This window comes from Anas acuta, chromosome 8 (genome assembly GCF_963932015.1).
Source record: "Anas acuta chromosome 8, bAnaAcu1.1, whole genome shotgun sequence".
NCBI lineage: Eukaryota > Metazoa > Chordata > Aves > Anseriformes > Anatidae > Anas > Anas acuta.
Genome location: NC_088986.1, coordinates 5,395,517 through 5,410,179, shown reverse-complemented (window position 1 = coordinate 5,410,179; position 14,663 = coordinate 5,395,517). Strand labels below are relative to the sequence as shown.

Below are 14,663 nucleotides of genomic sequence, written 5' to 3'. Positions count from 1 at the left end.
CCCGGCCTGTTTTGCTGCATCATTCCCGGCGTTTTATTGCCTCCGGCCCCGCCGGGGCCCAGCCCTCCGTCCCCGTTGTTTGTGGGGTCGCCGAGCTGCTGCTGGGGGCACACGGGGCCCGGCGAGGCCCCCCGGGACAGGAGGGCACCCGCGTCCTCCAACAGCTCCTCGCCGCGAGGGTGGCGGTCACACGAGCGCCAGCACCCAAAAAATGGGGCGCCAGCACCCACATCCCCTCCCATCTCCCCTTCTGGGGGGGTTTGGGGTTTTTTGGGGTGATCATGGGTTATTTTGGGGGGCTCATGGGTCATTTTCTTCATTCCATGGGGTATTTTAGGGGTCCATGGGTTATTTTTATGGGGTTCATGGGTTATTTTGGTGGGGGCTCATTGTTTTTTGGGGGACTCATGGGTCATTTTTTTCATTCCATGGGGTATTTTGAGGATCCATGGGTTATTTTTTGGGGGTTCATTGTTTTTTTGCGGGTTTAATGTATTTTTTTTTTTCATTCCATTGGTTATTTTTGGGGGGTTCATTGTTTTTGGGGGGACTTCATGGGTTATTTTTTTCATTCCGTGGGGTATTTTTGGGGAGTCCATAGGTTATTTTGAAGGGGGTCATGTTTCTTGGAGAGGGTTCATGGGTTATTTTTTTAGGGTTACATGTTGGGAGGGGGTTATTTTTTTGGGTTCAGAGGTTATTTTCTTGGATTCATGGGTTATTTTTGGGGGTTCATGGGTTCTTTTTTGGGACCGGAGGTTATTTTTTTAGAATTCGTGGGTTCTTTTTTGGGGTCCACGGGTTGATTCTTTGGGATCAGAGGTTATTTTTTTGGATTCAGGGGTTATTTTGGGGGGTCCATGTGTTGTTTTTTTGGGTTCACATTTTTTTTTTTGGATGGGGTCATATTTTTTTTTTTTTTTGTGGTAGGTTCAGGGGTTATTGGGGGAGGTTCAGGGTTTGTTTTTTGTGTTCAGGGGTTACATTTTGGGGCTCATGGGTTATTGTTTTGGTGCTCGGGGTTATTCTATGGGTTCAGAGGTTATTTTTTTGGGCTCAGGGCTTATTTTTTTCCCCTCACGGGCTCTTATTTTCCGTTCCCAAGGGAGCCGCGGTGCAGCCTTTGCGGTGCGGGCTTCCTGTTTACCCCAGCGGCCGCTCGGTTGGGGCCGTTGGCGGGGAAACATCCCTGCTACGGGTAGCCGGGCCGTGCCGAGCCGGTTTTGGGCCGAATCGGGCCGGTTTGGGGCCAAATCGGGCCGGTTTGGGGCCGGCCGGGCCCATTCCAGGCCTGTCCATTCCTTTCCAGCCTAGTCCGTTCCGTGCGAATCCGTTCCGGGCTTTCCCTTCCCATCCCATCCCGTCCCGTCCCGTCTCGATCCGTTCCGGGCCTTCCTCGCTCCCCCGGGGGCGGATCGTGACGGGAGGGGGGGGGAGGGAGGGGGCGTGGCTAAGCGCGGAGGGGGCGTGGCCTAGCGGGACGCGGAAGGGGCCTCTTGAAACCGCCGCGCGCTGATTGGCCGCGAGCCCGCCCCGCCCCGCCCCCGCCGGGGCCCGCGGGTGCCTCACAGCCCCCCCCCCCCCGCAACAAAATGGCGGCGGGGGGGGGGGGGGGAGCGGGAGCTCGGGGCAATGGCGGCCCCTGGCGGCCCCGGGCGGGGCGGGCGCTGCGTGAGGGAGCCCTGAGGGAGCCCTGAGGGGGCCGTGAGGGCTCTGTGAGGGCTCTGTGAGGGCTGTGAGGCCCTGTCAGTGTGTCCGCACCACAACACACCACACCACGTCACTGTGTCCCATAGCACGGCCCATCCCCACCTCACACCGTCCCCACAGCCCGTCCCCACAGCCCACCGCCACCACAGCCCGTCCCCACGCCCCGTCCTACAGGCAACGGCCTCACGTTGCGCCGGGGAGGCTCAGGGTGGGAATTCGGAGACATTTCTCCTCACAAAATGTGGCCAGGCACTGGGATGGGGTGCCCATGGAGGTGGTGGTGCCACCATCCCTGGGGGTGTTTGAGGAGAGCTGGACGTGGTGCTTGGGGACAGGGTTTGGTGGTGACGTTGGTGGCAGGGGATGGTTGGACCCAATGATGTAGGATTTCCAACCCTAATGGTTCTGGGATTCTAGGGTTCCACCCCATCACCCCACACATCCCACCTCAGCCCTGCTGCAGCCACCATATCCCACCAGACCATCACCCCCACCACAGCGGGGTGACCCGGGGCTCAGACCCCCTCACCCACTGCCCTATCCCCCCTTCCTATAACGAGACCCTTCCACGGGGACACCCCTCATGCCGCCCTCCCTCCTCCCCGCTGGCACCCACGAGCCCCGGGGCTGGGGGCAGAGCTAACGGAGCCTCCCCCCGCTGCCCCCCGGGGCCGTGCGAGGCGTGGGAACAGCCCCAGCGCCTTAATTAACCATTAAGGCAAAGCCACCGCGTTAATTAACCATTAAGGCAAAGCGCGCCACGAGGCGCCGCACTGCCCAAGATCTCGCCGCTGATAGCGCGGGTGCGTGCCGCAGCCTGTCGGTGTGCTCAATGCACTCCCCCCAGCCCCAAAATTGCTCTGGGGGCCCCAAAATTGCTCCGGTGGCCCCAAAATTGCTCCGGGGGCCCCAAAATTGCTCCGGGGGCAGGGTTGGTCCCACGGGGCCCAAATAGGACTGCACCGGCCTCCCTCAGGGCAGGCCTCGTGGCCGGCCTCGTGGGGAGGACGTGAGCGGCCGCAGCCCTCGCTCAAAGTGCTCCGAGCAGCACTGAAGCGAATAGGTCAGCTCTTTTTTTTATTGCTCTGGAGTAATTAAGGGTGTAATTAATAATCGCTGCCCGACACGGGGCTGGGCTGAGGATCCCTGGTTTCACCCGCAGCCTCCCCAGCCCCTCTGCTGGCTTCGTGGGGACCGTCCCTCGTTGCTCTGCGGGGCTGCGCAGTCCTTTAACCCCAGTCCCTGAGAAATTTCAGCTGTCCCAAGGAGAATAGCTCCTCGCAACCGTGTGCTAATTACACGTATGGATGTCAATTAATTCATTTAGCTAATTACCCGCTCCGTGAGCTGTGGCAGACGGGCAGGGGGTGGTGGACGGGGAGCGAGAAGCTCGCACCCATGTGGGCTCCGAAGTGGGAGCCAAAGTAGGGACCCAGTCAGTGAGACGGCCACAGGCCCTAATTATGGCACTGCTCTAATTGCACTGGAAAAAACCCGAACCCAGCCTCAAAACTTTTGTCAGGAGCACAAGTCGAGCACCTGAAGTGTCTGCAGCACCCTCCAGCACTTCCCACCTCCAGCCTCAATTTGGCCCCACCGCATCCTGCAGCATCAGGTCTGGGTGCTGCCCACCCGTGCTGTCCCCGGGGCGGCCCCTCCAAAACCTGATGATTTTATTGACCAAACAAAGCGAGGCCTTGCTTCCCGTTGAGTTTGTTTAATTATTTGTTTAATTATTTCACCGCTGCCTTTCCAGTGCTGGGTGTGCCCGTGAGGGGCTTTGATTGCACCCGTGTGCGCTGGTGGCCAAAGGTTCGCTTATCGAGGCGTGTAAATAAAATGCAAACACAACAACACCTCCCGAAAAGCTGACAGGCTGCACGGCTCCCGCAGCCACACGGCAATTTGCATTTTCTTTCCTTCTCTCTGGAAACTTTTTTTTTTTTATGATCCCGGCCAGATCTGCCTCAAATGCAGCAGGGCCAGGGAGCGGCCGAGGAAATCGGAGAAGCTCCGGGGAAAGGCAGCGGGGCAGGAGCCCGTCCAGGTGCCGCCGGGACGGAGGGCACGGGGAGACGGGTGCCACGGCAATCCCTGAGAGCTCCCTGGGTAGGGAATCTTTGCAAAGCGCTACCTTAAGAAAAGTTGAGCCCTTATTTAAAAGGAAGCGGTGGGTGTGCGCTGGCTGCGTCCCAAGGGCAGTGTAGAACTGGCCTCGACACCCGCACCCCGGGTGCTGGCTGAGCCCGGCACCGCACGCAGGTGTCCGGACGCCTCTCCTCCTCCTCCTCCTCCTCCTCCTCCTCCTCCTCCTCCTCGCTCTCCTCCTCCTTTCTCCTCCTCCTCGTCTTCCTCTTCCTCCTCGCGCCGCTCCACCGCGCTGCAAATGCTCAGCTTCTTCTGGCTGAGGTGAGGGCAGAGGGGACCCGCGGGGGGTGACGGGGACACGAGGGACGGTGGCACACGAGCGGGACGAGGCGCCCTGTGCCGCCCCGAGGAGTTTCCACGGCGGGTGTTGGAGCAGTGCCTGCGGTGCCAGCGCTGCGGGGAGAGGGCCTGGGGGCGAAATCCCTCCTTGCCCTGCTTGCCCAGGGGATGCACGGGGCACGGGGCCGCTATGGGGATGGTTTGGGTAGTGGGGGGGGACGGATGGGGCGGCTGCGTGACACTGTGGGCTCTTCAGCGTGGTGGTCCCAACCGTGGTGGTCCCAAAACCGTGGTGGTCCCAAAACCATGGTGGTCCTGGCCGTGGGGAGCAGGGAGCCCCGTGCCGGGCGGTGCTGTCGGGTGTCCCCACACCCGTGCCATTTGTCCCCAGCCGTGTTGGCGGCACCCACAAGGGTTCAGGCACAGCTCTGCTCCCTCCTGGGGCTGGCGGCAGTGGCGCTGGGGAACCTTTGTCCCCCTGCAAAGCACCCGGGGGACTTTGGCTTCGTGCCGGGGCAGCTGTGGCCCCATTGTCCCCATGGCTGGGGATGGGCAGGGACGGGGCTGGGGGCTGCGGACACAGCTGGGAGCGGAGCAGAGCCCCCACCGCGCGTGGCCCTCAGGTTGCATTTTCCTGGCCCGCCGCCTCGCTTTGCTCCACGAAACCCCCGGGGAAGGCGTGACGTGAGGTCCCAAAAAAGCTCCCGCAGGGTGCCGGGACCTCACCTCTCCGGCACGGGGCCCTCGCTGCCCGGCCGAGGCGGCAGGATTTCCCTAAGTAGGTCAGGTTAATTTTATTTTACCGCGTGCAGATTTGCTCGTTACCATGGATATTGTTCAATTACACACCGATAATCCACCCCCTGCCCCGAGAACTCGTGTCGCCACCTTCCTTCCCCCCCTTTTCTCTAAGCGGTCCCAGAAAGGGGTAAGGGGGCACCGCGGGGATGGAGGGGAGGTGGGAGAGTGAAGGTGGATGAGGGATATCTCGGCCAGGAGCTGGGGGAGATGTTTCTGAGCTGGGTGGAGGACAGAAGGGTCCATCGTGTGCACCCTGCCCTGCCCAGACCCCAAAGAGCCAGCACCGGGGACCCCACAACTGTTTGGGGGTGGCTCACCCATGCTGCTGGGGGCTCAGGGACTGGGGGACCTCTGTGCAAAGGGAAAATGACCAAACATCCCCATTTTCCCTACTATTGACTGCTCCCTGCTATTTTTCCCTGCTATTCAAGTCCGACTGGCTTCGTGGATACACAGCACTTGGTACCCCCCTCTCCCCATCCCCAAACCCCAAATTAGTGGGGCCGTTCGCATCTCTCTATGCTTCTCCCCCATCTTCTGCGACACAGGAATTGAGCGTGGCAGGAGGCAGGGGAAATATTGTGCTTGGAGGTTTTTTCTTCCCAAGGCAAACTTTATTTTGGGGTAGAAGCAGCTCGCTTGAGGGGTGACAGAGGCGGAGCACCACGGCCGGGGCGATGCCGTGGTGAGCTCCACATCACCCCACAGCCTTCCCCATCCGACAGCCGGGTAAGACAGGAGATTGTAAGGAGGACAGCCGGGGGATGCAAAGCAGGTGGCTCTTTTATTTTTCTCTCCCCTTCCTGCTAACGCTGGAGTGAGCAAGGTGACACGAAGGGTGCCACCGGGGCCAGGAGCAGCTTTGGGTTTCCAGGCTGCGTGTTCTTGGCGTTGGACACCGTGGCCGTGGGGTGGCTCGGGGCCACCCCCGGAGCCCTCGGCGGGCAGCAGGGCTCGGCGTGCCCCCGGGCTCTGTGCCGGGAGCAGCGGTGTGGCCGAGGACAGGAGCATCCCATTTGCTGCCCTGCTGTCAGCGTGAGCCCGTCCCGCTGCCAAGGACACCTCGGCCGTCTTGTGACCGCGGCAGCGAGGTGCGGAAAGTATTAGCGGAGTGTCACCAGCTGTGGGATCGGCCCAGCACCACCCCTGGGCTCCGTCCAGCGCCCCAAAATAGCTGGGAGTCTTTCCAGCAAAGCCGCGAGCGCCGGGCCTGACCCTTGGGGAATGGCAGGTGCGAGCCCAGGCTCTGCCCTTGTGGGATTTAAGTCCCGCAGCCTGGGGAGGGAGGGACATCAGTGTGGGGCGCAGGGGACACGGGGGACACCCCGCTGTGAGCACCCAACACGCACCCGGGTCTTGTTGCTGCGGTGCTGGCTGGGGACGGACCCTACACGGCTGAACCAGGTGGGTGAGGGTGGCCGAGCTCTCTCTGCTCCTGCTGGATTTCGTATTTTGTGCTCGGGGCTGGGCTCCGGCTTCCCACATCCTGCCTGGGTGGCCACGGGTTCGGCCAGGACCACCCTGAGAGCATCCCTGGTGCCTGGGTGAGCCGGTGTGGCCAAACCCCGTGCCGAGCCCTGTGCTGAGCGCCTCTGTCACCTTTTGTCTGTTTACAAGCTGCTGGCAGCAGCCTCCGTCCTGCCCACGCCGCTCTGCTCCTCTGCTCCCACTCGTGGATTCAGCCGGCTCCTTCCAAACCAAGCACCCAGCCCTGAGATCAAACAGCCCCGCAGCCGGCTGGGCCCTGCTGCATCCCCACGGGGAGCCACCAGCAGGGCTGAGCCCCCGTGCTTGGGCTAAAAGGGAATTTAGGCGATGCAAAGCAGCTGAGCCATGCCTAGGGTGCCGTGTGTGCCCCATATCCCCACCGCTGGTGGTGCCGGGGGTGCCCCCGGAGCCCCTTTTTGGCAGCGCCCCCAGCCCCTGTCTCGCTGATCCTCTCTTAACCCCAGCCCGCTCTTCTCCTTTCCAGGTGTCTTTTAAAAATGGTCAAGGGGAGCATAGTCCCTGAAGACATCCTGAGCTTCTGTTGCGATGGCCTCCAGGTACCCCGCGTGCCGTGCCCGTCACCCCGAGCACCCCGCACGCTCCCCGTGCCCCGTGGCCACCGCTCCTCACCCCGTAACACCCGACCCCGTGAGCATCAGCGCGGGGCCGGGGGGGGATAACCCGGCGTGCTGGCTTCTGCCTAAAACTCTGGCCAGGCTTGCTGCTAACTCCGCTGCAGAAATCTTTGGAGCTCGTTGCTGGCTGGCGCCCCAGCGCCTGCCGGCTCCAGAAATAGCCCTGTCCTTGCGTGCTGCCCGGGTGGGCGCCCTGGCACGCCGCAAACCAGCCCTGGGGGGCTCGTTTTTGGGGAGTTTGGGGTCTGCCGACGTCCCCGTGGGACGGGGCGCCCTTCCCCGTAGGGTTCAGCTCGCCGCCTTCGCTGCCGTCCCCGCCGAGCCGAGGTTTTTGTGCCGTTCCTGGGATGTCTTGGAGCAGTAGCTATGGAAACAGAGGGCTGCTGCTGGAGCGGCTGCGGAAAAAAAAAAAATGCTATTCTGAGAGACGGGATGGGAGGGAAGGCTTCGCTCCGAGCCGCCTGCAAAGGCGGCAGGGGAGAGCCGAGGGGAGAAAAGGAGCCGCCGCCGCTGGGATCTGGCAGCGGGGGCTGAAAATGGGGCACGCGGCTGGAGCATGAAGAGGAAGGAAGCGCTGTGATGACGCCCAGACGGCTCTCTCGTGTCTCCTCGGTTGCTCACGGGGCTAACTGAGTTCATCCCTTGTGTAACACAGCCCACTTGGTGTAACACCCCCCCCCCAACGGCCCCGCGGCCACCCCAGGCTCTCCAAAACCGCCCTGCGCCGAGCCCTGTGTGGGGCGAGCCCGGGGAGCAGACGTGGCCCTACAGCACCCCGAACAAAGGCGCCTTCCCCCGATAACCCAGCTCCGGCACGGGGCTGATCTGGGGGGTGAGATCCCAGCTGGTGGGCTTGGGGGGGGGATTTTTTTGGGGAGGGGAAGCGACCGGGTCAGCTCCTGCGCTGCAGCAGTGCTGATGGATGGCCTGGAGCAGCCAAAGAGCTCTTTTATTTTTTTCCTTTTTGCTGAGGTCTGTAAAATTCCTGCTGGTTGCCCTGCTCCCTGTTGCATTCAGAACATTTTTATCCGTTTCTCCCCGGCGATCAGCAGCTGGGTGTCCCCGGTGCCCGAAGCATCCCACTGCTCTGCGCAGGGGTGTCTGGGGGGGGGGGGGGTTTATTGCAGCAGATTTTGCAGCCAAAATTTGGGACGTGAAAACCAAACAGCAGCGTTTGAGGGCCACACTCCCAGTGTTCATCACCCACCCCATAACGCCCGGATCCTAACGAGGCCGGGCTGACGCCCCGCAGCCCCGTGCCAGCATCTCGCCCCTCCGCAGGGCTCCACCTCGTGCAGCCGGGAGCCGGGGGAGCGCGAGGAGGCGCCGGGGGCCATGGGGAGCCGCAGCCCCACGGAGGTGCAGATGAGCCAGCTGGTGCTGCCCTGCCACACCAACCACCGCGGCGAGCTCAGCGCCGGGCAGCTGCTCAAATGGATCGACACGGCCGCCTGCCTCTCGGGTAAGGCACTCTGGGCACCTTAAAACCCACAGGTGGGGTTTTGGAGAGCTCGGTTTGAGCTTGGGACCCAAAGTGGGGAGGCAAACGGGCTGCTGCGGGGTGCTTGGAGCAGCACGGGGAGACGGGGAGCAGAAGGGACAAGAGGCTGCGTCCTCCTGCGGGGTGAGCGGGGCCAGAGGGCAGGGTCCTGGTGCTGGGCGCTGCGGGGCTGCGTGCGGGCGGCAGCGTGCCCGTCCCTGCCCCGCTGCCCACGGCGCTGCTGACGCCAGCCGGGCCGGGCACGGTGCCAGCGAGCTGAGTAATGAGAGCGGCCAGGAGCAGGACGCAGGGGGAGGAGGCTCAGCTCTGCAGCGCACACGGCTTGGTGGGGACACATCAAATGCAGCGGCTGCTTCCCCCCCACACCCCAAAACACTTCCCTCTCCGTATTCGGGGTGCAGCCAGAGCCAGGGCAGCAGGAAAATGGGGCAGCTCTGCAGCCTGGGGGTGGTTCTGTGGTCCTGAGGGCAAGCCGGGCTGCCAGGGTGGCTTTAAAATATTTGTGCTGCTGCCATCGGCTGCTGCGCATCCCCACGCCAAAACACCAGCCAGGCAGAGCGAGGTGGTGGGAGCTGCAGCGCGCCCACCCCGCGGGGCAAACCTGGGGCAAAACATTCAGAAAACGTTCACAAATCCCCCAAAGCTGCCCTCAGCTGGGTTCTCCCCCCCCCCGAGGCACGCCGCTGCGGGCTGCTGACGCCGTTTGTTTTTCCTTTCCAGCCGAGAGGCACGCCGGCTGCCCGTGCGTCACCGCCTCGATGGACGATATCTATTTTGAGCACACGATTAGGTAAATGCGCTGCTTTCTGCCCGCTCCCGGGGCCGGGGCGTGCTCCTGAAGCCGGGCAGGGCAGAGCCTGGCCGTGCCCAGAGCTTCCCACCCGGCTGTGCTCAGCACCCCGCGGCCGCGCTGAGACGCACGGTGCCGGGTTCTTGGCACCTCTGGACGCGAGCAAGCGGCGTGGTGAAGCACCCACGAACCCGGCCAAACCTGGGAAACTCACCCCGGGTTTCGCCATCACCCCCAGGAAGCTCTAACCCCCCGTTTTTGTCACCTCATGGGTGAGGACGAGCCACCCCGTGCCGTGTGGGGCTCCGTGAAGCCCGAGGGTACTCTGGGCAGCTGCAGGTCGCCTCTGTTTTTTCTCCTCCTCCGCTCCTGGGCCTGTTGCTCAAACACTAACCAGCCGCACGCCGGGTGCTGCGCACCCCCAGCCCTGCCCCGTGTTCCTGCCCCGTCCCTAACCGCCCCGTATCTCGCTCTTTCTCTCCGCACCAGCCAGAGGTACACAAACCCCCCCGGGCAGCAGCGCGTGAGGAGCGGTGTCGGGTACGGACGTTCGCAGCCCTAGAGCGGCCGGCGTAACGCGGCGCTGCCGTGAGTTGGGAGCATTAACCCCACTGACACGGCCCCGCGGCTGCTGGCATAACCCCGCTAACGCCCGGGCACACGGCCCTTGGTGGTGCAGACTCCTGGAGGCAGTGAGGGCTCATTTTTGCTCTTCGTTTCCCAGCGCTGCTCTCTTTCAGAGGACGAGGAGCACTCCCCATCTGGCCACACACTTACCAAAGGCTTTTTCCTCTCGCTGTTGCCAGCGAGCAGCATTTGCTTTTTGCTTGGTCCCAGCCTGGCGTGCATGAGGCTGCAGCTGCTTCTGTGTTTACCCTGAAGCCTACTGAGGGCCGGGAGGGCTCCAGCAGCTTGCTGCCAGCAGGCGTGACCCCAAAATTGTGGACACCAGGGACAGGAGGAGGACACAGGAGCTGTTTGCTCTGGCAGGAGCGTGCGTGCCCCCGAGGCAGGGGGTGCACGGTCGCCCCCGGGCACCTCTGCAGCCCCTCGGGACCCGTTTGCACGGGGCTGTTTGGGGGTCCCTGGGCTCAGCGGGGTGTCCCCGTGCCTGTGGGCACTCACACACCTCAGCGGGGAGACGCTCGGCGCTGTGCAGCCGTGGGACGTGAGCCTCCACTCACCTCCGTGCCCCTTCCCTTCTCTCTGTGTTTTCCAGCGTGGGGCAGGTCGTTAACATCAAGGCCAAAGTGAACCGAGCCTTCAACTCCAGCATGGAGGTTCGTATGGCACAAACCCCTCCTCTCCCCCCGTGCCTGCCCTGCTTTAAACTCAGCCCCCCCCCATCCTTCCATGGGGGGATATTTGGGGTGAGGAACCCCCGGGGGTGCTTTTGCAACCCCCCTGCCCTGTATCGGCGGTGCCGTGTCCGTGTGCTCGCCCCTTGGGTGCTCACCCCACGGCTCAGGGTCCCTTGTGCCGTGCCCCCCGCCAGGTGGGCATCCAGGTGAGCTACGAGGACCTGAGCAGCGGGAGGCACTGCAGCATCTGCAAGGCTTACGCCACCTTCGTGGCCCAGGGCCCCCCCGGCACCAAGGTAAGCGCTGCTCAGCGAGCCCCCGCGCCCGGCCACCCCTGCAGCAGGGGTGCTGCCCCGCACAGGGCGCCCACCCCATCCATCGCCCGTGCCCAGGTGAAGCTGAAGCCGCTGGCCCCACAGACGGAGGAGGAGAAGATCGAGCACAGCATCGCCGCCGAGCGCCGCCGCATGCGGCTGGTCCACAAGGACACCCTCAAGGACCTCCTCACCCGCAGCCCCCGCGACACCGGTACCGTGCGTCCCCCCCCCCAGGGCGGAGCAGAGGGAATTGGGGTGCTGGGAGGGGGAGCAGCCGTGGCGCTGAGCCCCCCCGGTGTCCTCCCCTGAGCAGAGCTGGAGACGCGGGACGGCAGCGTGGTGGTGCCGGCCGAGAAGACGCGGGTGGAGAGCGTGGAGCTGGTGCTGCCCCCGCACGCCAACCACCAGGGCAACACCTTCGGCGGGCAGATCATGGCCTGGATGGAGAACGTGGCCACCATTGCTGCCAGGTGCCTTGGGGGGGGGGGCTGCAGATGGGTGCTGGGGACCCCGGGGAGCCGGCAGGGTGGCAGGGACGGGGCCCGGGGTGGGCACACGGGGTGTGGGGAAGGGCGAGCTCATGGCACGGACAGATCCCCTGGGTCTGGCCGTGCTGGGAAGGGGCGTACGGGGTCTGGGGGTGTGGGTCCCATGGGATAACCCCCACCCTGCAGCCGGCTGTGCCATGCCCACCCCACGCTGCGCGCCATCGAGATGTTCCACTTCCGCGGGCCATCGCAGGTCGGGGACCGCCTGGTGCTCAAAGCCATCGTCAACAACGCCTTCAAAAACAGGTGGGTGCCCTCAAAAACAGCGGGGTGCCCTCAAAAGGACCCCCCCAGACCCCCTCCCACGGCCCCCTGTGCCTCACCCCTTCTCTGCCCCCTGCCCAGCATGGAGGTGGGGGTCTGCGCCGAGGCGTACGACCAGGAGATGTCCGTCAGCAGGAGGCACATCAACAGCGCCTTCATGACCTTCGTGGTGCTGGACGAGGAGGGCCGGCCCCGCACCCTGCCCATGGTCGTGCCCCAGCCGGGGGTAAGGAGAAAAACCCACATTTTGTCCCCAAATTTGTCCCCACCGCAGTGTGAATCGCAGCGTGAGGGAGCAACGTGGCTGCAGCCTCCTGCTGTGCTGGGCTGTGGTTCTGCACCTGGGTTTGGGGCCCTAAAGCCAGGATTTCTCGCTGTCCTGCTTCCACCAACCCAGCACATCCCAGCTCGGGGCAGGGAGTGCCGGGATTTCCCAAATTCCTGCTGCTGGTGGGCTCCGTGTCCATCTCCGACACCCCAAAATGGTTCTCAGTTAGCCTCCAGCAGGATGGGGCTTCGCCCTTCACCCCCTTGCTGCTGAATGTTTTCCCCCAAAGCTGTATTCCCGCCCCCTTTCCTCTTACCCTGCTGTGCTTTTCCCGTGGGTCAGGACGGAGAGAGGAGGTACAGAGAAGCCAGCGCCAGGAAAAAGATTCGGCTGGACCGGTGAGTGGAAAAAACACCTGGGGACGGAGGGAGGAGAGCGGGGAGCCGGGAGCCACCACCCCCAGCACTGGGGAGCAGGGGCATGGTTTGTGCCGTGCCCTAAGGGGAACGGTTCCCCCCTCCTGCAGGAAATACGTCGTGTCCTGCAAGCAGAACGAGGTGCCTCTCTCTGTGCCCTGGGACCAAAGCAACAAGGTAGGGAGCCCGTGGGCAGCGCCGCCTCCTGCCCAGGGCACCTCCAGCCCCTGACTCGCTGCCCTGCCGCAGGTTTACCTGAGCTACAACAACGTCTCCGCGCTGAAGACGCTGGTAGCCAAAGCAAACTGGGCGCTTGCCAGGGAAAAGGAGAAGGTACCGGCCCCCGCCCTGGCCCCCCGAGCTGCCCCCCAAAATGGGGACGTGCCGTGGGTGCGCCCCAGCCCTGCCCTGCGCCCCCCAGGTGCGGATATACACGCTGGAGGAGGACAAGTTCCTGTCCTTCCGCATCGAGATGTCCGTCCGCATCGCCGCCGGCCAGGCCTTCTCCCTGCTCTCCGACCTGCGGCGCCGCCACGAGTGGGACAGGCACTACGCGTGAGTGCTGCGAGGGGACCCCTTCCCCAAAAACATATCCTTGAGGCTGAACGTCCTGTGACCGGCACCCTCCCGCCCCGCAGGAGCGCCGAGCTGGTGCAGCAGGTGGACGAGGACGACGCCATCTACCACGTGCTGAGCCAGACGCTCAGCCACGAGAACAAGCCCCAGGACTTCGTCATCCTGGCGTCCCGGCGGAAACCCTGCGACAAAGGGTGAGCGGCGGCCCCGTGTCCCCGTCCTCCTGTCCCCGTCCCCGTGGCCTTTCTCACCTCCTGCCCTCCTCCCCAGGGACCCCTACGTGGTGGCGTTTCGCTCGGTGACGCTGCCCACCCACCCGGCCTGCCCCAGCTTCACGCGGGGTGAGACGCTCTGCTCCGGCTTCTGCGTGTGGCCCGAGGGGGAGGAGACGAGCAAGGTGAGCTGCCGCAGCCCTGCCCCGTTCACACCGCGTGCCCGACCCTAAATCCCCGTCTCCCGCACCCCGCAGGTGGCCTACTACAACCAGGCGACGCCGGGGTACCTGGCCTACGTCACCACCAACGTGGCCGGGCTCTCCTCCGACTTCTGCGCCACCTTCGAGGCCTGCGAGAGGTTCCTGCTGAAGAACAAGGACGACCTGATCGCGCGCATCAGGGACCTCTAGGCTGCCTGGGGGGCTTGGCGGATGGACGGATTGATGGATGGACGGACGGACAAGGGGTTGGCAAGGAGGAAGGGGCACCTCGGTGGTGGGACGGGGCGCTCGGGCCCTGCCTCCCCGTGGAATTTGGCCCAAGAGAGGTCGGAGGGACGAGGATGGACACGGGAACGCGTCGCCCTCGCGCCAACGTGTCACACACCTGGCCTTTTATTTTCTTTTTCTTTCTAATTTTGTAAGCTGCTGTACAGGACTTGATTTTCTAGTTCGATTAACGCTACTTGAATCTTTGTAGGATCCAAACTCTTCCCCAGACTGATTTATTATTATTTTTTTTTAACTCTTTCTTTATGGGGAAATGTTCTCACGGCAGCGGGGTGGGCACAGACACGGAGGTGGCGCTGTCCCCCTGCACATCCCGGGCTGGGACACGGCTCTGGGGCCCTGCTGCCCCTCGGCTCCCCGCTCAGAGCAGAAGGCAATGGACACAGCAGGCAGAAAATGGGGTGTTCTTGCAGGGTTTTGGGTTTTTCTGAGCTCTGGGCAAGCTGGAAGCAGAGGCTGGGCTGCCACCACGCCTCCATGCTGGAGCCGTGCCTCTCCCACACCCAAAAACTCGGGTTTTCCACCCAAGATGCTGATGGGACGCCTGCACTGAGCTGAAATCCCGATCCTATCAGGCTGCCCTGCAGTTCTGCCACCAACTGGGGCCATGGGGGCACGTGGAAGGGCGGCAATGAAAGTGCATTAAAAGGGAAAAAAATATATAATGACCTGTGTGTCTGCTTGGGGGTGGCGGGGCAGGGACGTGGCGCCACAGACATGGGGCTGCTCCAGGCTGCTGCTCACAGGGGATGGGGCAGGGGGGGCTCCTGCCTGGCTGTTTCCCCCTGTCACCTTTGTCCCCCGTCCCCAGGAGGGTGCTTTGCCCCCCGATAAACCCAGGGGCTCTGGCCAGGTGCTCGCAGCCCCATCGCTGCCGTATCTCAGCCCATGGCCATC

The 14,663-nt window shown here is 63.4% G+C and overlaps 1 protein-coding gene across 5 annotated transcripts; it reads left to right on the top strand.

The window, feature by feature from the left end:
• Window positions 1-3,666: 3,666 nt before the first annotated feature.
• Window positions 3,667-14,431, top strand: ACOT11 (acyl-CoA thioesterase 11). 5 transcript variants are annotated; one of them, XM_068690027.1, is made up of 18 exons: window positions 3,694-3,819; window positions 6,911-6,983; window positions 8,343-8,523; window positions 9,283-9,352; window positions 9,842-9,892; window positions 10,572-10,632; window positions 10,848-10,949; window positions 11,046-11,181; window positions 11,284-11,440; window positions 11,645-11,764; window positions 11,864-12,008; window positions 12,393-12,448; window positions 12,577-12,643; window positions 12,716-12,799; window positions 12,888-13,021; window positions 13,105-13,236; window positions 13,313-13,439; window positions 13,512-14,431. In XM_068690027.1, the coding sequence occupies exons 2-18, from the start codon at window positions 6,924-6,926 to the stop codon at window positions 13,665-13,667; spliced, it is 1,839 nt and encodes a 612-aa protein (XP_068546128.1). In that variant the 5' UTR covers window positions 3,694-3,819; window positions 6,911-6,923; the 3' UTR covers window positions 13,668-14,431. The 5 variants fall into 5 exon arrangements, with proteins under 5 accessions (XP_068546125.1, XP_068546127.1, XP_068546128.1 ...); XM_068690025.1 differs by lacking the exon at window positions 3,694-3,819 and adding an exon at window positions 3,979-4,119; XM_068690024.1 differs by lacking the exon at window positions 6,911-6,983 and having other exon boundaries at window positions 3,667-3,819.
• The last annotated feature ends 232 nt before the right edge of the window (window positions 14,432-14,663 follow it).